Here is a 22,500-nt window from a genome sequence, read left to right on the forward strand (position 1 = left end):
GATAAAGTGATGAAGATGAAGTGAAGATGATAAAGTGATGATGATGATGAAGATAAAGTGATGATGAAGTGATGATGATAAAGTGATGATGAAGTGATGATGATGATGAAGTGATGATGATGATAAAGTGATGATGAAGTGATGATGATGATAAAGTGATGATAAAGTGATGATAAAGTGATGATGATGATAAAGTGATGATGAAGTGATGATGATAAAGTGATGATGAAGTGATGATGATGATGAAGATAAAGTGATGATGAAGTGATGATGATGATAAAGTGATGATGAAGTGATGATGATGATGAAGTGATGATGATAAAGTGATGATAAAGTGATGATGAAGTGATGATGATAAAGTGATGATAAAGTGATGATGATGATGATAAAGTGATGATGAAGTGATGATGATAAAGTGATGATGAAGTGATGATAAAGTGATGATAAAGTGATGATAAAGTGATGATAAAGTGATGATGATAAAGTGATGGTGAAGTGATGATGATAAAGTGATGATGATGATAAAGTGATGATGAAGTGATGATGATAAAGTGATGATGAAGTGATGATGATGATGAAGTGATGATGATAAAGTGATGATAAAGTGATGATGATGATAAAGTGATGATAAAGTGATGATAAAGGGATGATGATGATAAAGCGATGATTGTGATGAAGTGATGATGATGATGATAAAGTGATGATGATGATAGTGATGAAGATGAATGAGGAAACAGTGTTGCCATGTTGTCTCACTGGTGACGCTGCTGTTGAGCAAGCTGACTTTCTGCTGCAGGTTCAGATCTTCATGCTCCAGAAGTTTCTTCAGCTCGGACACAGACTCCATGTTCCCTGTTCAACACACATCAACACACATCAACACAACAACACACATCAACACAATAAAGAGTCAAACACGTGTCACATCAGACACTGATGTGACACAATTCACTTTTTGCGTCACGTTATTCCTGCAGATTTTAAGTGTTACGGGTGAAACTGTTTATTTATGTCTCTGATTTCATAGTTTCCACCTGTTAGCACCTGTTAGCCTCTGTTAGCATCTGTTAGCCTCTGTTAGCATCTGTTAGCCTCGGTTAGCATCTGTTAGCTCGGCTCGGACACAAGGCGACTGTTGTTCGTTGTTTATCCGACCGTCAATTCCCTTCAGCGGGTGAAGCACGCGTCGTTAACCGGTTAACCGTCGGCTCCGTCGACTCGTTGACGGTGAAACACGGACACACAAACGCTGCGAAGTTTCGAACACAACGTTTGACAGCTAACCCTGTTAGCTTGTAGCTAGCCGACGCGCTGCTGTTCCTACGGCAACGTGACGTCATCACGCTGCGACGGCGCACACCCCTCTGCACCAAAAACTAATGTTTATTTATTATATAAAACGTATTTATTTACTAAGGAAATAAAGAGAAAAAACAACCAGAGGACAAAATACAGGAAGTTTTAAATAGAGCTCATAAATGATTTATTAATGTTGCTTGTCTATATGTTGTTGAATATTTAAATGATATATATATATGTATAATTAATATATATATATATATATAACCCTAACCCTTAATATATATATGTATACACTTTATTGATAATATATACATATATATATATAATCAGTAAAGTGTATAGTATCAGTGAGAGGCTGCTGTGTGCTACGGTGGCCGGTGGGTGGCGCTGTTGAGCTGAGTGAAGCAGCTTCATTCATGTGGACTCACTGCAGCGGAAAAACGGTGATGATTATAGACTGTATATTATATATAAAGGTAATGAGGGATTCTTACTGAGAATCTTCTTTACTCTTCATTTCTGTTGCACCAGATGTTTTTCTTTAAATAGATTTGATCATGTTAGTTTTTCTTTGTGATCCTATTGGTTCAGAAATACATTATTATTGATGCTCTTCTTTCTGTGTCCATTCATTAAAAATGTATACAATATGACTTAGTATAGTTAGTGCCATTTCATTATATTTCATGAATATCTCTTCATATATTAATCTTAATGTATTAAAATAAAATTATACAATATTTACACAACATCATATGACACGTTAATATTACATAAAAACCTTCTCTCTGCTGATCACGTGGTGAGCAGTAATAGTAACGCACAGTAACGTGATAGTAACGCAGGGTCGGTGCAGCTGCTGCAGCCTCACGGTGCGCGCTGCGGGCTCGTGCACACAGAGCGAGCGTGCGCGCGTCCGCTGCCCGCACCGGCAGAGAGAGAGCAGCACCGGGGGACGGTAACGGGATCTGTAACGGTGACGTGACGTGATGCAAGGGGGATCACGGTAACGTAAGAGCAGCAGCAGAGGAGGAAGAGGAGGAGGAAGAGGAGGAGGAAGAGGAGGAGGATGCAGCAGTGATCGGTACCGGGAGCCGGAGACACATCCGTCCCTCCAACCGGAGCCTGCACCGAGCAGGGATGGACTGGTAGGGAGGAGGAGGAGGAGGAGGAGGGAGGAAGAGGAAGAGGAGACACCGACGGTACATAACGGAGCAGAGCGCGAGGAGGAGGAGGAGGAGGAGAGGAGGAGGAGGAGGGAGGAAGAGGAGGGAGGAAGAGGAGGGAGGATGAATCCGGTGGATGGAGGAGGAGAAGCGGGCCCGGACGGCCTGGCGACGGCAGGTAGGGTGTGAGAGTGTGTGTGTGTGAGTGTGTGTGTGTGTGTGAGTGCGCGCTAGCAGGCGTGTGCGTGTGTGTAGTGGGAGCTGCTGTCGCCATGATGCCTCCACATCCGCCCATTGACTCAGAGTGTGTGTGTGTGTGTGTGTGTGTGGTGGGGGGGTGCAGAGTCCCACCAAGGAGGATTGTGGGAAGGCCTGCTGGTTTATTACACGTGTGTGTGTGTGTGTGTATCTCCATCATTCCAGTAGTAGAGGTATCATCATCATCTTCATCATCACCATCATCATCATCATTAGCAGTAAGACAGAATCCTGGCCTCTGATTGGCTGACAGGAGTCAATTAAAATCCTTTTGAATGGTCACAGTTCGGACATCAAGGTGGAGCATTCACCTGCAGGTAACCATGGCAACAGCCTCCTGCAGCTGTCACCTGATCGTCTGTGAGTTGATTGACAGGACCACAGTGATCTATAATCAATGAATCATACATTAAACATCATTATACATAAATGTGAAGAGTAAAGAACATAAACATGAACGTGTTTGAGTTTGAGAACAAACAAGAAACTTAACGAGCGACTTTGTTACGATATTAAAATGATCTGCAGATGAATCAGTGAAGCTGCAGGAGAACTTTAAGACTTTAGAAAAACTTCTCAGATATTTCTCTTAGGGAATTCATCATTTCATTCATCATCATTTTGAAGTCTTTTTCAGACCTTTTTCAGAGATGGTATCATTACTGTAATCAATTCGGTAATCATTATTATTGTGTTTTTGAGTGAAAATTATCTAAACAAACATCTGGATCCAGTGCATGTAAATGTGATTCATCAAGAGACTGTTGTTGGAACTGAGTCACGTTTTAGTTGCTTTATTATTTTGACTTAAACAGAATGAATTAATAGATTTTAGATTTTAAACTTTTTGTCCAAACATTAAAATTTAAAACACGTAATCAGATCCACTCGTCTCTTCCGTCACTAGAATAATCACTTTAATACACAATATGGTTATTGTTGTTTATTCTTCAGGAACTGTCTTTCACTTTTCTGAATCTTTTATTGGTGTTTATTTACCGAAGGAAAACCAGTAAACAAATATCCATAAATCCTCTGATATAATTTACCAGTAAATATCTGAACCGGTTCAACGCTGCTCTGATCGTCTCCTTCGCTGAGTCGTGTCATCAGTGAGTTTCTCTGAGGCTCCGAGCAGCAGCTATTTTAGGCTTTACACAGTGTGTGTGTGTGTCTGTGTGTGTGTGTGTGTGTGTGTGTGTGTGTGTGTGTGTGTGTGTGTCTGTGTTTGTGTGTGTGTGTGTGTGTGTGTGTGTGTGTGTGTCTGTGTGTGTGTGTGTGTGTGTGTGTCTGTGTGTGTGTGTGTGTGTCTGTGTGTGTGTGTGTGTGTGTGTGTGTGTGTGTGTGTCTGTGTGTGTGTGTGTGTGTGTGTGTGTGTGTGTGTGACGGCTGGTTCAGGATCAGTCAGGGTGATTGACAGCTGATCAATCAGACTGTTGATTGATTTTTCTGATGATCGTCATGTTTTGACCACAAACACCAACTTCACCTCATTAGTGTCTACACACTGTAAATAAACATGGACACATCACAGCTACATCCTCGTCTGCAGCGCCCCCTGGTGTCTGGCTGCAGCACACGTCATAAACCCTCCCTCATCTTCATATACAGTCTCTCTGTATATGATTGTATAGTAGAGTATATATAGTGAGGTTGTGTATAATACTTTGATGATCTGTGTTAATCCGTCAGACGTGTCAAACAATCAGTCTGGATTAAAGTGTCTGGGACTGAAGGACACTAGTGAAGGAGACAGAGGACACTAGTGAAGGAGACAGAGGACACTAGTGAAGGAGACAGAGGAGCTAGTGAAGGATGAATAAACAAGTGTCTCTCTCTCTTCTCCTTCATCTCCTCCACGTTTTTAGGTTTCCTCTCCGCGGGTTAGCGCCGCTCGCCGAGCTGCTAATAGGAGACGCTTAATGTCCTCAGTGTGTGTGTTGGATTAGCTTCCTCCCGCTGGGGAGGATGATCTGGCGCACACACACAGACACACACACACAGACACACACACAGACACACACACAGACACACACACAGACACACACTGAGCTGCAGGACTTGGACTTGACAGTTGAAGCCTGATTGGTTGAGTTCAGTGGACGTTTGGATCTGATGATGTTTGGTTCATCTTTATTTTGACATGAAATCCAACAACCAGCGTCTGAAACACGTGACTCACGGGAGGCGGAGCAACATCTCTCACTTTGTTTTATCTTCATCGATTTATCGTCTGTTATTATTATCACATTATCATCTGAGGCATCAGGGATTTTAAAAATCAACAATCATCCCACGTGGGTTTGGGAATATTCGTAGCTTTTAAAAATGTTACAGTTATGAGAAAAATCATTTCCCGTGTGTGTCTCAGGTTCAGGTAAAGACGAGTGTGTTCGGGCGGTCGACGTCCTGACGGTGCTCAGAGAGAAAGTGGCCTTTGTATCAGGTAACACACACACACTAACACACTCACACAGACACACACACACACACACAGTTTAAACGACTGAGTGTTTGCTTCAGGTGGGCGGGACAAGCGAGGCGGACCGATCCTGACCTTCCCTGCCAGGACCAATCACGATCGAATAAAACAGGAGGACCTCAGCCGATTGGTCACTTACCTGGCGACCGTCCCCAGGTACAGGACGTCCTCTCTACCTGTCTGTCTCCCGGTGAAGCCAGTGGACATGAGCCAGCCTGGGTGAGAGTAACCACCTGTCTGTCCCTGTGTGTCCCTCAGTGAGGATGTGCGAGCCCGGGGCTTCACGGTGGTGGTGGACATGCGCGGCAGCAAGTGGGACAGTGTGAAGCCGGTGCTGAGGACGCTGCAGGAGAGCTTCTCCTCCCACATCCACTCGGCTCTGCTCATCAAACCAGACACCTTCTGGCAGAAGCACAAGACCAACCTGGGCAGCGCCAAGCTCAGCTTCGAGGTACTACTGCTACTGCTACTACTGCTGTACTACTACTACTGATAACTACTGCTATACTACTACTGCAGTACTACTACTACTGATAACTACTGCTATACTACTACTGCTATACTACTGCTGCTATACTACTACTGCTATACTACTACTGCTATACTACTACTGCTATACTACTACTGCTATACTACTGCTGCTATACTACTGCTGGGCAGCGCCAAGCTCAGCTTTGAGGTACTACTGCTATACTACTACTGTTCTACTACTACTACTGCTATACTACTGCTATACTACTACTGCTATACTACTGCTGCTATACTACTACTGCTATACTACTACTGCTATACTACTACTGCTATATACTACTGCTATACTACTGCTGCTATACTACTACTGCTATACTACTGCTGCTATACTACTACTGCTATACTACTGCTGCTATACTACTACTGCTATACTACTGCTGCTATACTACTACTGCTATACTACTGCTGCTATACTACTGCTGCTATACTACTGCTGCTATACTACTACTGCAGTACTACTACTGCTATACTACTGCTGCTATACTACTGCTGCTATACTATTACTGCTATACTACTGCTGCTATACTACTACTGCAGTACTACTACTGCAGTAGTACTACTGCTATACTACTACTGCTATACTACTTCATCAGTACTACTACTGATAACTACTGCTATACTACTACTGCTATACTACTACTGCTATACTACTTCATCAGTACTACTACTGCTGTAGTACTACTGCTATACTACTACTGCTATACTACTACTGCTATACTACTACTGCTATACTACTGCTATACTACTGCTATACTACTACTGCAGTACTACTACTGCAGTACTAATACTGATAACTGCTATACGATGCGCTCCACTGAACCTTACGACCAGTGATGCTAACTGGAGAACCACTGAAGGTGCTAGCTGTGCAGCTACTGATGCTCCAGTCTTGTCTCTCTGTCTCTGTGTGTCTCTATTTCTCTGTCTCTCTGTCTCTCTCTCTCTCTGTCTCTGTCTGTCTCTGTGTCTCTCTCTGTCTGTCTGTCTCTGACTCTCTCTCTCTCTGTCTCTGTCTCTCTGTCTCTCTCTGTCTGTCTGTCTCTGACTCTCTCTCTCTCTGTCTCTGTCTGTCTCTCTGTCTCTCTGTCTCCAGACCTCCCTGGTGTCGGTGGAGGGTCTGTCCCGGCTCGTCGACCCCTCCCAGTTGACCTCTGACCTCGGCGGCTCGCTGGAGTACGACCACGTGGAGTGGACCGAGCTGCGTCTGGGTCTGGAGGAGTTCTCTGGCGCCGCCACGCAGCTGCTGGCCCAGCTGGAGCAGCTGGAGGCGGGGCTGAGCCGCGTCCCCGAGCCGCAGGACGTGGACGAGGCCCGGAAGTAAGAGAGTGACTCGTTACTCAGTGATTCTTCAGCGAAGCTGTCGATTGTGTTTTAAAACTTTCCCTCTCCAGACTCCTGGAGGAACACAACCGTCTGAGAAACACCATCGCCACGGCGCCCGTTGAAGCCCTCGAACGAGAAGGGCGGAGCTTGCTCCAGCGCATGCGCCTGGTCCCCTCACATGGCGACGCCTCTAATGAAGTCAGCGGTGGCGGTTGTAGCCACGGCACCTGGCTGTCAGGGGGGACGGACTTCCAGAGCGTGGCGCCCAAGGTGTCGTCCCTGCTGGAGCGCCTGCAGGCGGCTCGCAGCCAGCTGCTGACGGGCTGGAGCGACAGGAAGCTGCACCTGGACCAGGTGCTGCAGCTGCACCTGTTTGAACAGGACGCCACCAAGGTGAGGTGGGCGGGGACTATGGAGCCGAGGGCATCGAACCCACGAGCTCGCTCACCATTGATTGGTTCTGTCTCTCTCTCAGATGTCGGAGTGGATCGCCCACAGTAAGGATCTGTTCATGCAGAGTCTGGTGGAGGTCGGTCAGAACCACCAGCACGTCCTCGACCTCCAGATCCAGCACCAGCACTTCACCGCCAACTGCATGGTCAGTGCGCCACCTCGTTCTGTTGCTAACGCCAACGCCATCTTAACGAGTCCTTTAACGTCTCTGAATGTCTCCGGGCAGAATGGCAGCGTGAACGTGGACAGCGTGGTCACCGTGGCGGCGAGGCTCGCGGAGGCCGGTCACTACGGCGCCGAGCGGATCTCCTTGGTGTCGTCACGGTTACAGGAAGACTGGAAGTCCCTGACAGCGGCCCTGGAAGAGCGGAGCAACACGCTTGCTATGGCGACTGGCTTCCACCAGGGGGCGGAGCAGGTGAATAACACGTGTTTGTCAACCTGTCTCACTATCTGACTGTCTTTACTGGTCCACAACCAACGTGCTGTCCACCTGTCTGTCTGTCCACCTGTCTGTCCACCTGTCTGTCTGTCCAGTTCCTGCTGAAGGTCGAAGGTTGGGTTCAGGCGTGCTCTGAAGGGTCGTTGCCGTCGGCAACAGCAGAACTGGAGGCTGCGACGAAAAAACATCAGGAGCTGAACGAGGACATCTCTGCTAACTACACACAGGTACTGCTCACCTGTCTGTCTGTCCACCTGTCTGTCTGCTCACCTGTCTGACTGTCCACCTGTCTGTCTGCTAACCTGTCTGTCTGCTCACCTGTCTGTCTGCTCACCTGTCTGTCTGCTCACCTGTCTGACTGTCCACCTGTCTGACTGCTCACCTGTCTGTCTGCTCACCTGTCTGACTGTCCACCTGTCTGTCTGCTCACCTGTCTTACTGTCCACCTGTCTGTCTGCTCACCTGTCTGTATGACTGCTCACCTGTCTGACTGTCCACCTGTCTGTCTGCTCACCTGTCTGTCTGCTCACCTGTCTGTTTGCTCACCTGTCTGTCTGTCCACCTGTCTGTCTGCTCACCTGTCTGTCTGTCCACCTGTCTGACTGATCACCTGTCTGTCTGCTCACCTGTCTGTCCACCTGTCTGTCTGCTCACCTGTCTGTCTGCTCACCTGTCTGTCTGCTCACCTGTCTGTCTGCTCACCTGTCTGTCTGTTTGCTCACCTGTCTGTCTGCTCACCTGTCTGTCTGCTCACCTGTCTGTCTGCTCACCTGTCTGTCTGCTCACCTGTCTGTCTGCTCACCTGTCTGTCTGCTCACCTGTCTGTCTGCTCACCTGTCTGTCTGCTCACCTGTCTGTCTGCTCACCTGTCTGTCTGCAGGTCAGTGAGAGTGGGAAAGCCTTATTGGAGGTTCTCCAGCGTTGCCCGGCGACGGACTCTGACGACTCGATGACCAAACTCGACTTCACCGCCTCCACGCACGGCATCATGGGAGTTCTGCACCAGGTCATGCAGGTCGGACTCACGTCAACCCGTCTCACACCCTCCCGTCTCACTGCCAGCGACCAGCAGACAGGCGGACTGATGATGTTGTAATGTTTTCTCATGCAGGGTCACCATGAGGTGGAGGGGGCGTGGCAGCACCGTAAGCTCCGCCTCCACCAGCGCCTGCAGCTGTGTGTGTTTCAACAGGATGTGAGACAGGTACGATGAATCCAGATCTCAATCCGGATCCAGATCTCAATCCGGATCCAGATCCAGATTTAAGGCTCAGCTCATCTCCACATGTCTCTCTCTCTCTCTCACTCTCTCTCTCTCTCTCTCTCTCTCTCTCTCTCTCTCTCTCTCTCCTCAGGTGCTGGACTGGGTCGAGCAGCACGGCGAGGTTTTCCTGAACAAACATGGCGGCGTGGGGAAATCCCTGCACCGGGCGCGAGCGCTGCAGAAACGCCACGACGACTTCCAGCAGGTGGCGCAGGTAAAACTGACAGATGCTTTTTACACGTGGTGAATATGAATCAGAGAAATTAATAAATGAATCAGATTTCTGTTCTGTGAGGAAGAAGTTTCCTGCTCGTTGAGATGTGGCTCTCTGATGTTAGAGACTGAGTAATAACCTGTGTGTGTGTGTGTGTGTGTGTGTGTGTGTGTGTGTGTGTGTGTGTGTGTGTGTGTGTGTGTGTGTGTGTGTGTGTGTGTGTGTGTGTGTGTGTGTGTGCGTCAGAACACTTACACTAATGCAGAGAAGCTTCTGGAAGCAGCCGACCAGCTGGCTCAGTCGGGCGAGTGTGAGGAGGAGGAGATCTACCAGGCGGCCCGAGACCTGGAGCTGCGGATGCAGGTGAGAGACAGAAGAATGAATTCATATTATATGTTCAAGTGATTGAGCTGAGATCAGTCCGCTGCTTGGAAATAAATATGTTTCATGCCTTTTCATAAAAAACAAGTCTTTTCAAAATAAAAGCTGTGGCAATGAAAGTAAAACACTGATGATAATGGTTTATTAAAGATGTGTTAGTGAACTTTATTCATTAAAACACCTGAACCAGCAAACGTCACTATAACTAGTTTATTCACTAATATTGTTCTGTTGTTAGCATGTTGTTGACGTGTTGTTAACATGTTGTAAATCTGTGTTGTGTATTTGAAGGCGTTTATTCAGCGAGTGGAACAGAGGAAGCTGCTGCTGGATCTCGCTGTGTCGTTCTACACACACACCAAGGAGGTAACACACACATACACATACACACACACACACACACACACACCACACACACACACACACCAGGGAGGTAACACTCACACTAACACACACACACACACACACACACCAAGGAGGTAACACTCACACACTCACACACCAAGGAGGTAACACTCACACACACGCTCACACACACACACACTCACACACTCACACACACACCAAGGAGGTAACACTCATACACACCAAGGAGGTAACACTCACACACTCACACACCAAGGAGGTAACACTCACACACACGCTCACACACACACACACTCACACACTCACACACACACACACACACACACACCAAGGAGGTAACACTCACACACACCAAGGAGGTAACACTCACACACACACACTCACTAAGGAGGTAACACTCACACACACACACACACACACACACACACACACACACACACACACACACACACACACACACACACACACACACACACACACACACACACACACACACACACACACACACACACACACACACACACACACACACACACACACAGGAGGATCGCCCTCTGGTGGCCGGCTGCAGTGTAGTTTATAAGCCCCGCCTCCTCCATGTTAGCAGATAGAACATGGATCAAACTACATCTGTGGGTTAGATGAGCTGTGACATCACTTCCTCTCCTCTTGCCCCCCCCCAGCTCTCGGCCTGGATGGACGGCCTCCAGAAGCAGCTGACCTCTGACCTCTGCGTGTGTCCCGACACCGTGGAGGCGCTGCAGACTCTCATCAGCCAGCAGCAGCAGCAGCAGGCCAACACCCAGGTACCTGTCCCCACCCGTCTGAACTGGCCCCCATCATAACAACCTAACACCCCCGATGACCCCCCCCCACTAACCCTCTAACGCTGACCCCACAGGAAGCTGCGATGAGTGTCATCAGGGAAGGAGAAGACCTCATCCTGCAACTCAGGTACACAGGGAGCGTGGGTGCGCTTGATTCCTGCATCAGCGCTGCACAAAGAGCCGGGTTTTAACTTGTGTGGGTGCATTTGTTTCACCCGTCAGGGCAGCACAGAGGCCTGGTGATGGGTGTGTTTGTTGGTTGACAGAACCTGGAAGGGTGCGTTTGTTTCAGACATCAATGCAGCTCTGTGTGGATGCGTTTGTTTTATGCGTGGATGCATTCATTTGTAGATTAGAGTCAGAGGGGTGGGTGCGTTTGTTTTCTAGTTTTTGTTAAGTGAGGGGGTGCGTTTGTTTTCTAGTTTGAGTGTGTGTTTTCCAGCTTGTGGAGAATGTGTGGGTGTGTTTCTTGTTTGCAAATCCTGGCAAAGCAAAGCTTTCATGTTTGTTTAAAGTGTGTGTGTGCGTTTCTTTTCTATGTCGGATGCACTTTTCGCTTTTTTGCTCGAGTGTACAGAGCTTGCATGGGTGCGTTTGATTCTGGCTCTGTAAAGCCGATGTGGGTGCACTTGTTTAGAGCCCCTGGCGACTCAGAGGAGTTGGTTTTTGTCGAGATTGTGGGTGTTGTTGTAAGTTATGTAAAACATGAGTGGAGCGTTTTTAATTTGTATAATCTGTGACGTCTGTTCAGTGTGGGTGCCTTTGATTTGTGGTTTGTATATAACCGTTATAGGAGCGTTTGTTTTTAGGATAGTACAGTCATGGGTGGGTGGGAACCCTCTACTCATATTTATTTGTAGTTTGTTTGTGTTTGTTTTGGGTTGTGCTCAACGCGTGGGTGTGTTTGTTTCAGGCCCCAGGGCAGCTCGGTGGCCCATGTGGAGTCGGTGCTGCAGCAGCTGGAGGAGTCTCACGTTCAGCTGGAGGAGCTGTTCCACCAGAGGAAGATCCGCCTGGATGTTTACCTGCAGCTGCGTATCCTGCAGCAGTGCACGCTGGAGGTACTCGCTCCTGCTCCGATCACAAACCTGATCCCAGTCCTGTGTGAACCGGGGTCAGGAGATCCACAATGACCTGTGTGTCTCTCTCAAGGTCACAGGGGAGATGGATGCCTGGAAGCAGGACCTCCAGAAGCAGTCCCAGGACTTCTCTACGGAGAAGCTAGCAGCGCCGCGGCTAGCCGACGGAAACCAGGACAAGCTAGCCCAGGACAAGATCAACCTGGGTCATTCCAGGCTAGCGGAAGCTGGTCCAGAGGCGCTAACGCTAGCGCAGCAACGCATCCACAGGTAAACACGTCCGATGACATCACTCAGCACGAACATGAGTCGTTAATCAAAGGTCATGACGTTGATGAACTGATCCGCAGGCACATGGAGCGCCGGCTGGCCATGAACAACATGATCTATGAGGTCATCCAGCAAGGTCACGACCTCCAGCAGTACATCACCGAGGTCCAAGCGTCAGGTCAGAGTTCAAACGTGGCTTCAGAAAACAAATCATCTGCACAGCAACAAAACTTCCATTAACACGTGTCAGCGACCACAGAGAAGAGCGGTGACATGGAGGAGGCCTCGGGGGGGCACCACAGGAAGTGAGACCACATGAGTGAAGCTCAGGGTTTAGAGGTTCTTCATCTGGCTAGTGAAGAACCTGAGGCTAGGCAAGGTCACATGCTCCTTGAAGAGCTCAGCGACTCAGGGGTTCCACTATGACCTCCGTGATCCTCCAGAGATCCTCAACCTTATTAGATCATGGAACATCCCATAATCTCCTGGACGGGATCAGAGGTCAGCGACCTTCAGCCTGAGGAGCTGCTCTGTGTTAGAGATTCATTCAGCTCCTGGAGTTCCCTTCGACAGCAGCGTGAGCAGCTCGTGGTTCCTCTCTGTTCGGCTGGAGAAGCCACTGGAGAGCCTTCTGGTTTGAGGGGTTTCCTCGCCGGGTTTCCAGGGGTCCTGGAAGGAATGAACCAATCATGAGCAAGCAAAATGCTGAGCGGGCAGAAAACAGGTCACAGATCAGAAGAGGCTTCCATCTGATCCCTTATGGATTCTATCTGATTCCACTCTGCTGGTCGGATACAGTAGAATAGAACAGAACTGAATAGAACAGAATAGAACACAACACAACAGAATAGAATAGAATAGAATAGAATAGAACAGAACTGAATAGAACAGAATAGAACACAACACAACACAACACAACAGAATAGAATAGAATAGAACAGAATAGAATAGAATCGAACAGAATAGAACAGAACAGAACAGAATAGAATAGAATAGAATAGAATAGAACAGAACAGAATAGAATAGAACAGAAAGCCAGCGTGGATCTGACCAGTTCAGATTCTCGGTGATGGTATTCGGGGGAAAAGGGGGGAAGAGAAGATAATGAGGGGAGGGGGAAAAGGGGGATGGGGTTGGGGTTGCCATGGAAACTGGTCTCTGAAGCACACAGCTGGTGTCCATGGAAACCAGCGTATTGAATTTGCCATGGAGACACACACACACAGACACACACACACAGACATACAGTATATCTGTGCAATCATATACACATGAATGGAGAGGAAAACACACACACAGCTGCATTACTGCACTTGTGAGGACCTGAATATGTGTGTGTGTGTGTGTGTGTGTGTGTGTGTATGTGTGCGCTTCAGGTATCGAGCTGTCGGAGGCGGAGGGGGGGCTCTCCTCTCAGGTGGAGGAGCTGCAGCGCCTCCTGCAGGACAGACAGAAGGACCTGCATCAGATTGCAGATCACACACACACACACCTGGAGCAGAACCTGCAGCTGAGACACCTGCAGAGCCAAGTCAAACAGGTAACACACACACACACACTCACAGACACACACTGTCACACACAGGTGACCTCCCTGTACTGAAGGTTGACCTCTGACCTGTGTCTCAGGTGCTGGGCTGGATCTCCGAGGGCGAGGTCATGCTGTCATCCTGCATGTTGAACTCCAGCTGCTTGTCTGAGGCTGAGCAGCTGCAGAGGGAGCATGAGCGCCTCCAGCAGTCCATCGAGGTAAGTGCACCCACTGAGTCCGGTGAGGAGGTGGCAGGAGGAGCTCCTCCTCCCAGGTTCTCACCTCCTCCTCCCTCTGTCTCCAGGCGCTGCTCCACGCCGACTCGCTGCAGAGGACTCATCAGGTGGCGCTGGCTCTGCAGCAGAGGGCGGAGCTTCTGGTCCGGTGAGTCACGGCCTGAACGCTGGGTCACGTGTTGGTCACGTGTTGGTAACGTGTTGTAACTGTACTAACCAGGTGACCTCTGACCTCTCACCCTCAGGTCGGGTCACTATGATCCGGATGCAGTGAGGTCATGTGCCCAGACGGTGGCGCTGCACTGGCAGACGCTGATGCTGAGGATCGAGGATCGACTCAAACTGGTCAACGCCTCGGCTGCTTTCTACAGGACGTCCCAGCAGGTGGCGCTGTGTCTCTGAATATCTGTCTCTCTGTCTCCTGACCTGTCTGTCTGTCCCCTGACCTGTCTCTCTGTCTCCTGACCTGTCTGTCTGTCTGCTGACCTGTCTCTCTGTCTCCTGACCTGTCTCCTGACCTGTCTCTCTGTCTCCTGACCTGTCTCCTGACCTGTCTCTCTGTCTCCTGACCTGTCTGTCTCCTGACCTGTCTGTCTGTCCCCTGACCTGTCTGTCTGTCTCCTGACCTGTCTCCTGACCTGTCTCTCTTTCTCCTGACCTGTCTCCTGACCTGTCTGTCTGTCTCCTGACCTGTCTCCTGACCTGTCTCTCTTTCTCCTGACCTGTCTGTCTGTCTCCTGACCTGTCTGTCTGTCCCCTGAACTGTCTCTCTGTCCCCTGACCTGTCTCTCTGTCCCCTGACCTGTCTCTCTGTCCCCTGACCTGTCTCCTAACCTGTCTGTCTGTCCTTCTGACCTGTCTGTCTGTCCCCTGACCTGTCTCCTGACCTGTCTCTCTGTCCCCTGACCTGTCTCTCTGTCTCCTGACCTGTCTCTCTGTCCCCTGACCTGTCTCCTGACCTGTCTGTCTCTCCCCTGACCTGTCTCTCTGTCTCCTGACCTGTCTCCTGACCTGTCTCTCTCTCTCCTGACCTGTCCCCTGACCTGTCTCTCTGTCCCCTGACCTGTCCCCTGACCTGTCTCTCTTTCCGCTGAGCTGTCTGTGTGTCTCCTGACCTGTCTCTCTGTCCCCTGACCTGTCCCCTGACCTGTCCCCTGCAGGTGTGTGGCGTCCTGGAGAGCCTGGAGCAGGAGTACCGGCGGGAGGAGGACTGGTGCGGAGGAGGCGAGCGGCAGCCGGAGCAGCTGCTGCCGCTCATGAGCAAACACATGGAGCAGAAGGAGGCGTTTCTCAAGGTGGAGAAATGTTACACACTGTGAAGTAGTTGTACACATACATGTGTGTATCTGTATAAACACAATGAATGTTTTTACAGTCGCTATAAACCATGAATATAAAGTTTTAAACATCTTTAATTTTTGTTTTTTATAGATAAAATCAACATTTATTGACTAATTTGAAAATGCTTTCGTTCAAAACTGAAATCAGGGTCAATGAGCCAGATTTGATTTGTATCTGGTGACGAGTTCCCCTCTTGTTCCCATGGCAACAGGCCTGCACGCTGGCCAGACGAAACGCCGAAGTTTTCCTCAAGTACATCCATCGCAACAGCGTCACCATGGCCAACATCTCCGGCCACGGCGTCAGCGTCTCCGGGGTCACGGAGGTCACGGGGCACTCCAGGGTACCAGAGCAACAGGTCAAAGGTGAACAAACACACAAACCATCAGTAACACACCTGCGCTGATCCCTGAGGGACACACAGCTGAGGTCCAGGCCCTGATGAGTGTTGTGTGTCTCAGGGATCCTCAGCGAGCTGCTGCAGAGGGAGAACCGGGTCCTGCACTTCTGGACCTTGAAGAAGCGTCGCCTGGATCAGTGCCAGCAGTACCTGATGTTCCAGAGCCACACCCAGCAGGTTCTCTCACTCCCATTGGTGGAGCCACGTGCTCGTCTTACAGAGTCACATTCTGATTGGTTCCAGAGTAAATGTGACCGCGCCTTAACGTGCTCTTTGGTCGCAGGCTCTGGATTGGCTGCAGCAGTCAGGTGACCACTACCTGACCACGCACACGTCCCCGGGGACGAACGTGTCGGAGACTCAGGATCTGTTGAACCAGCACCGGGAGTTCTGTGTTTCTGCCAAGGTGAGAAAACACGTTTAGAGTCAAACTCTCCGAGCGTCAGACACGTTAACAATAAATCCTCAAAGATCTTATTGTTTTATGAATTGAATGTAAAATACAACACGTGTGATATGATATATGATGAAAGTTCACTTCTGTCAGCACACACAGGAGAAGGTTCACCTGCTCATCCAGCTGGCGGAGAGCATGCTGGCTAAAGGCCACGCCCACCGCGCCGAGCTCCGCCGCTGCGTCTCCACCGTGGACAAGCGCTACCGCGACTTCACCGTGAGGATGGGACAGTACCGCCACCTGCTGGAGGCGGCGCTGGGCGGCTGCTCGCAGGACAACAAGGACCTGGAGCTGGAGCTGGTCCCCAACAGCCTGTCGGACTCCGACCCCGAGGTCAACCTGTCCGACCCCAGCCACCAGGTCAGCGACGAGAAGAGGCGCTCGGCCCGCAAGAAGGAGTGAGTACACGCAGTGAGGGTACCAGGGGGGGGGGCAGTACGAGTCTCGATGTTAATGAACAGCTCTGTGTGTGTGTGTGTGTGTGTGTGTGTGTGTGTGTGTGTGTGTGTGTGTTCAGGTACATCATGGCCGAGCTCCTTCAGACAGAACGAGTCTACGTCAGAGATCTGCAGGAATGTATCGAGGTAAACGAACAAATATCTGGAACCTTCTCTCGTTTCTCTGGCTCCGCCTCTTCTGATGCAGCGGAGGAGGAGCTTCATCAGGAGATTCATCAGAACGTTTAGTTCAAGTTCAGATTCAGAGTTCAACCTCGAAAGCTCCAGAACTAAACAGATGTTTATTTAACAGACGAGACTGAGATCTATTAATACCATAAACCTCCACAGCGCCCCCTGCTGACAGACCTGCAGTTCACTCAGTCGACCACAAGGTCACTTCTGCTGTTTGTACTCATTCTGGCTTTGGCACGATATTAATATTTTCGAACTAAACTCAGTCATGGAAACTACTACATTAAAGCAGTACATAATACTTTGTAGTAGTACATTATACTGAGTAGTACTTCCTGGTGTGCAGACGTACCTGTGGGAGATGACCAGCGGCTCGGAGGACGTCCCCCCCGGTCTCCACAACAAGGACGACACCGTGTTCGGGAACATCCAGGACATCTACGAGTTCCACAACAGGTACTGTCAACTATACTGCAAAAAATAAATACTGCAAATTACTTTACTAAATTTACTGCAGCACAAGTACAACAGTATGAAATACAGGGCATCAAACACCACAAATACTGTGTATTACACCCCTGCAACATGTACTTCAAATGTGTATGTATGTATTTACTGTAGTACTGCAGACATACTTTAATGTGTAGTATTGTATAGTATAGTGTGTGTAGATTCAGAGGTTTGTGTTTTTCAGTATTTTCCTGAAGGAGTTAGAAAACTACGAGCAGCTTCCGGAGGACGTGGGTCACTGCTTCGTTACCTGGGTAACGCTCTGTCTGATTCAAAGTACTACTCCACCAAATGATTGGTGCAAGTAAAACTTACAGAGTACTTTGTGTTTCAGGCTGATAAGTTTCACATGTACGTGACGTACTGCAGAAACAAACCTGACTCCAGTTTACTGATACAACAGCAAGGGGCAGGATTCTTCGAGGTCAGAAAACTTTACTTCTTTATTTTAGAATTTCAGATATTTTAGAAATGTACTTTATGGTGTAAAACTTGGAAGTAATAAGGGGCATTTTTCAGAATAAAGAATAAAAAGTATTGTGTTTGTGTTCAGGAGGTGCAGAGGAGACACGGGCTGACCAACTCCATCTCGTCCGCTCTCATCAAACCAGTTCAGAGAATCACAAAGTACCAGCTGCTGCTCAAGGTGACTCAGCTTTAAACCTGCTGTCGTACATTTCACTTCACTACAGATGTGTGAAAATAATAAGAAATCTCAAATTCATCCTCTATTATCTTTACTTTTCACAGTCGACTCTTTGAATGTTTAAAATCACAATAATCTTATATTTACTCTGACATTTAACAACTAGTATATCCGGTTGTTGTGTTAATCTTGGTGTAACCCTGTATAAAAATCATTAGGATACAGTGCATAAAATTTATCTCAAAATAGGATAACAAATGTAGTATTAAAAGAGAAAGTTCATGATAATTAGATAAGTTCATATTATTAAAAATAGTAGTTAAAATAAGGTTAAATACGGGATAAAATGTAATAAATATAATATGTACAGTTAATAAGTTAAGCTATTTACAGTTAAAAAGTAAATCAATAAATAGATGTGTGGTTAAAAGGCTCTGTGATTGAGAAAGAACGGTTTAAACAATTTTATTTTATTTTATGTTGTGCATTTGAGAATATTTCTCAGTTACATTTCATATAACAGTTGTGCATTTATTTTGTTTTGTAAATATTTTACTTCTTGAGAGAGGAGGTCACAACAATTTCATTTATTTCATATTGTAAATAAACACCTGTGAAGGTTTTGACTTTTAAAACAGTTGTGGTGGTCTTTAATATTAATTAGAGGAATTTAAACAAAAGATAAGATTAGTTTCAGATATTCTTCAGAGATCATATTCATTATTTTGTGTTTACGAACTCAGGCCCAGGAGATCTGGGTTACATTGGTTTTAAACATCAGTCACATTTACACTGTGTGTGTGTGTGTGTGTGTGTGTGTGTGTGTGTGTGTGTGTGTGTGTGTGTGTGTGTGTGTGTGTGTGTGTGTGTGTGTGTGTGTGTGTGTGTGTGTGTGTGTGTGTGTGTGTGTGTGTGTGTGTGTGTGTGTGCAGGAGTTGCTGGCGTGCTGCGAGGAGGGAAAAGGTGAAATCAAAGAAGGCCTGGATGTGATGCTGAGCGTCCCAAAGAGAGCTAACGATGCTATGCATGTTAGCATGTTGGAAGGTAGGTGTTTCAAAATAAAAGGCCTGCATCTGTTTTACATGAAGCTTTCAGGAAGCCTGGGCTAGGGGCTTTTATTGTGAAGTTTGTTGTTGACTTCCACACGAAAAGATAAGTCATATATTTACCTGTTTGACGTGTTGCCGTGGTGACGTCTCCTCAGGTCTGGAGGAGGGTCTGGAGGTTCAGGGCGAGCTCCTCCTCCAGGACTCCTTCCTGGTTTGGGAGCCGAAGTCTTTGATCAGGAAGGGGCGGGACCGACACCTCTTCCTGTTTGAGCTGTCACTCATCTTCAGCAAAGAGATCAAAGACTCGTCCGGACGAATCAAATATCTGTACAAGAGCCGACTGAGGGTAACACACACACACACACACACACACACACACACACACACACAGACACACACACACACACACACACACACACACACACACACACACACAGACACACACACACACACACACATACACACACACACACACACACACACACACACACACAGACACACACAGACACGCACCATGACCTCATGGCGTTCTGCTGACACTTCCTGTTCCTGTAGACGTCGGAGCTGGGCGTGACGGAGCACATCGAGGGCGACGCCTGTAAGTTCGCTCTGTGGGTCGGACGCACGCCGACCTCCGACAACAAGACGGTTCTGAAGGTGCGTCTCCTGCTGCTGTCAGAGGTCAGGAGCTGAGGTCAGAGGTCACGGCTAACTGTCCTTCTCTCGTCAGGCGGCGTCTCTGGAGCTGAAGCAGGAGTGGGTCCGCAGCATCCGCCAGGTCATCCAGGAGAGGAGGGGTCACCTGCGGGGGGCGCTGAGGGAGCCCATCCCCCTCCCCAAGACCCCCAACCCCACGCTGGGCCGCCAGCGCAGCATCAACCGCAGGTCAGCACGCAGCTAGCACGTGGATAGCACGTCTACGCTACACGCCTCTGGTCATGTGACCTGTCTATGTTCCACTGACCTTTGACCTGTCTCATCAACTGGTTAGAACTCCTCTAATTAACCAAACCAGTGAAGTCCAAATGAAAGTTCTTCTTCTTGTCCGTCAAATGAATTTAATACTCAATCGATAAATTAGACATGAAAATTGAATCAGTAACAACTGAAGCATTGATTTTTAAAATACTGGTCAGAAATATGAAGAGACAAATAAGTGAAAGTTTTTATTTAATAAAACCAGGAGTTAGAAAGTATCAGCTGGACCTCCGGGTGAGAGACGCGTCCACATACTTTTGTCCACATTGTGTGTTTTAGACTAAAAAGTGTGTTGTTGTTTTTCAGGGACACGAGTGAGGACGCAGACAGTCTGGGGGACGCCAGCAGTCAGCCGGACACCGTGTCCATCGCCTCACGCACGTCCCAGAACACGGCCGACAGCGACAAGGTACACACACACACACGCACACGCACACACACACACACACACACACACACACACACACGCACACAGCGTGTGTTCAGAGGGGTGTGTCGGAGCGTCTGATGACCTCACCAGTGCTGCAGCTGGCTGGGTGTGTGTTTGTGTTTGGTGTGTGTCTGGGGTGTGTGTGTGTGTGTGTGTGTGTCTGTATGTATGTGTGTATGTGTGTGTGTGTGTGTGTGTCTGTGTGTGTGTGTCAGAGGGAGTTTCCTCTGCTCGCCGTCAGATTCTGTTCAGAAACGTTCACTTGTTCTCTTCTCTGCGGACGAGGTACGTTTGATTTGATTTACCTGCAGCCAGCTGGAGGAGGGTGGGGTTGACCTCTGACCCTGAGCGGTGGGGTTGACCTCTAACCCTGAGAGGTGACCTCTGTGTTGCTTCAGAGAGGAATCTTCACTCTGTCAGATCAGAGATGTAAAACTTCATGACTAAAGACTGAGGACAGTGAGTTTGAATCATGTTGTTTACGTGAGGAAAGATTTGTATCAGTTAACGTGTGATGTGGATTCAACTGAACGCTAACGCTCGATTGGTTGTGGAGTTAGAGTTAGAGTAAGAGTTAGAGTTAGAGTTAGAGTTAGAGTTAGAGGTAGAGTTAGAGTTAGAGTTAGAGTTAGAGTTAGAGTTAGAGTTAGAGGTAGAGTTAGAGTTAGAGTTAGAGTTAGAGTTAGAGTTAGAGTTAGAGGTAGAGTTAGAGGTAGAGTTAGAGGTAGAGTTAGAGGTAGAGTTAGAGTTAGAGTTAGAGTTAGAGTTAGAGTTAGAGTTAGAGTTAGAGGTAGAGGTAGAGGTAGAGTTAGAGGTAGAGTTAGAGTTAGAGTTAGAGGTAGAGTTAGAGTTAGAGTTAGAGTTAGAGTTAGAGTTAGAGTTAGAGTTAGAGTTAGAGGTAGAGTTAGAGGTAGAGTTAGAGTTAGAGTTAGAGTTAGAGGTAGAGTTAGAGTTAGAGTTAGACTTAGACTTAGAGTTAGAGTTAGAGTTAGAGTTAGAGTTAGAGTTAGAGTTAGAGTTAGAGTTAGAGTTAGAGGTAGAGTTAGAGTTAGAGTTAGAGTTAGAGTTAGAGTTAGAGTTAGAGGTAGAGTTAGAGTTAGAGTTAGAGTTAGAGTTAGAGTTAGAGTTAGAGGTAGAGTTAGAGGTAGAGTTAGAGGTAGAGTTAGAGGTAGAGTTAGAGTTAGAGTTAGAGTTAGAGTTAGAGTTAGAGTTAGAGTTAGAGGTAGAGGTAGAGGTAGAGTTAGAGGTAGAGTTAGAGTTAGAGTTAGAGGTAGAGTTAGAGTTAGAGTTAGAGTTAGAGTTAGAGTTAGAGTTAGAGTTAGAGTTAGAGGTAGAGTTAGAGGTAGAGTTAGAGTTAGAGTTAGAGTTAGAGGTAGAGTTAGAGTTAGAGTTAGACTTAGACTTAGACTTAGACTTAGACTTAGAGTTAGAGTTAGAGTTAGAGTTAGAGTTAGAGGTAGAGGTAGAGGTAGAGTTAGAGGTAGAGGTAGAGTTAGAGTTAGAGTTAGAGTTAGAGTTAGAGGTAGAGGTAGAGTTAGAGTTAGAGTTAGAGGTAGAGTTAGAGTTAGAGTTAGAGTTAGAGGTAGAGGTAGAGTTAGAGTTAGAGGTAGAGTTAGAGTTAGAGTTAGAGTTAGAGTTAGAACGACGTCCGAGCTGAGACCAACAAGGAATCAACTGATCCACCGAACAATCACCAGTTCACCAGCTTCTGACTTTCTTCACTGTGGCGTCTGAGTTCGTTAAATCTCGATCGAGTTGATCACCTGATCTCTACATCCAGCGCCTGATGAATCTGATCATTACAGGACTGAATCTGATTGTTACTGATCGTTGTGATTATTGATTTGAAATCCAGATCCTCACGCCAGGTCATTGTAACCATGGTAACACATGTGACTGTTTGACAGATTCATAACTGATGAAAATCAGCTG

At 47.7% G+C, this 22,500-nt stretch overlaps 1 protein-coding gene across 1 annotated transcript in view; it reads left to right on the forward strand.

Moving 5' to 3' along the window:
- The first annotated feature begins 2,591 nt into the window (after positions 1–2,591).
- LOC132996719 (kalirin-like) overlaps positions 2,592–22,500 on the forward strand; it is a 28,281-nt gene continuing 8,372 nt past the window's right edge. The window contains exons 1-38 of the mRNA XM_061067056.1: positions 2,592–2,646; positions 5,098–5,172; positions 5,250–5,364; positions 5,467–5,659; positions 6,833–7,056; positions 7,131–7,455; positions 7,538–7,660; positions 7,742–7,933; positions 8,053–8,184; positions 8,838–8,972; positions 9,069–9,161; positions 9,313–9,435; positions 9,682–9,798; positions 10,108–10,182; positions 10,866–10,988; positions 11,084–11,136; positions 11,923–12,070; positions 12,162–12,358; positions 12,439–12,536; positions 13,735–13,898; positions 13,988–14,107; positions 14,194–14,273; positions 14,371–14,509; positions 15,286–15,420; positions 15,678–15,831; positions 15,928–16,043; positions 16,150–16,272; positions 16,414–16,721; positions 16,841–16,907; positions 17,302–17,411; positions 17,650–17,719; positions 17,800–17,889; positions 18,019–18,111; positions 19,044–19,155; positions 19,316–19,506; positions 19,716–19,817; positions 19,891–20,045; positions 20,445–20,547. Of these exons, the coding sequence (XP_060923039.1) occupies positions 2,592–2,646; positions 5,098–5,172; positions 5,250–5,364; positions 5,467–5,659; positions 6,833–7,056; positions 7,131–7,455; positions 7,538–7,660; positions 7,742–7,933; positions 8,053–8,184; positions 8,838–8,972; positions 9,069–9,161; positions 9,313–9,435; positions 9,682–9,798; positions 10,108–10,182; positions 10,866–10,988; positions 11,084–11,136; positions 11,923–12,070; positions 12,162–12,358; positions 12,439–12,536; positions 13,735–13,898; positions 13,988–14,107; positions 14,194–14,273; positions 14,371–14,509; positions 15,286–15,420; positions 15,678–15,831; positions 15,928–16,043; positions 16,150–16,272; positions 16,414–16,721; positions 16,841–16,907; positions 17,302–17,411; positions 17,650–17,719; positions 17,800–17,889; positions 18,019–18,111; positions 19,044–19,155; positions 19,316–19,506; positions 19,716–19,817; positions 19,891–20,045; positions 20,445–20,547 (5,028 nt within the window). The remainder of the gene's footprint in view (positions 2,647–5,097; positions 5,173–5,249; positions 5,365–5,466; positions 5,660–6,832; positions 7,057–7,130; positions 7,456–7,537; positions 7,661–7,741; positions 7,934–8,052; positions 8,185–8,837; positions 8,973–9,068; positions 9,162–9,312; positions 9,436–9,681; positions 9,799–10,107; positions 10,183–10,865; positions 10,989–11,083; positions 11,137–11,922; positions 12,071–12,161; positions 12,359–12,438; positions 12,537–13,734; positions 13,899–13,987; positions 14,108–14,193; positions 14,274–14,370; positions 14,510–15,285; positions 15,421–15,677; positions 15,832–15,927; positions 16,044–16,149; positions 16,273–16,413; positions 16,722–16,840; positions 16,908–17,301; positions 17,412–17,649; positions 17,720–17,799; positions 17,890–18,018; positions 18,112–19,043; positions 19,156–19,315; positions 19,507–19,715; positions 19,818–19,890; positions 20,046–20,444; positions 20,548–22,500) is intronic.

Source organism: Limanda limanda, chromosome 23 (genome assembly GCF_963576545.1).
Source record: "Limanda limanda chromosome 23, fLimLim1.1, whole genome shotgun sequence".
Taxonomy (NCBI): domain Eukaryota; kingdom Metazoa; phylum Chordata; class Actinopteri; order Pleuronectiformes; family Pleuronectidae; genus Limanda; species Limanda limanda.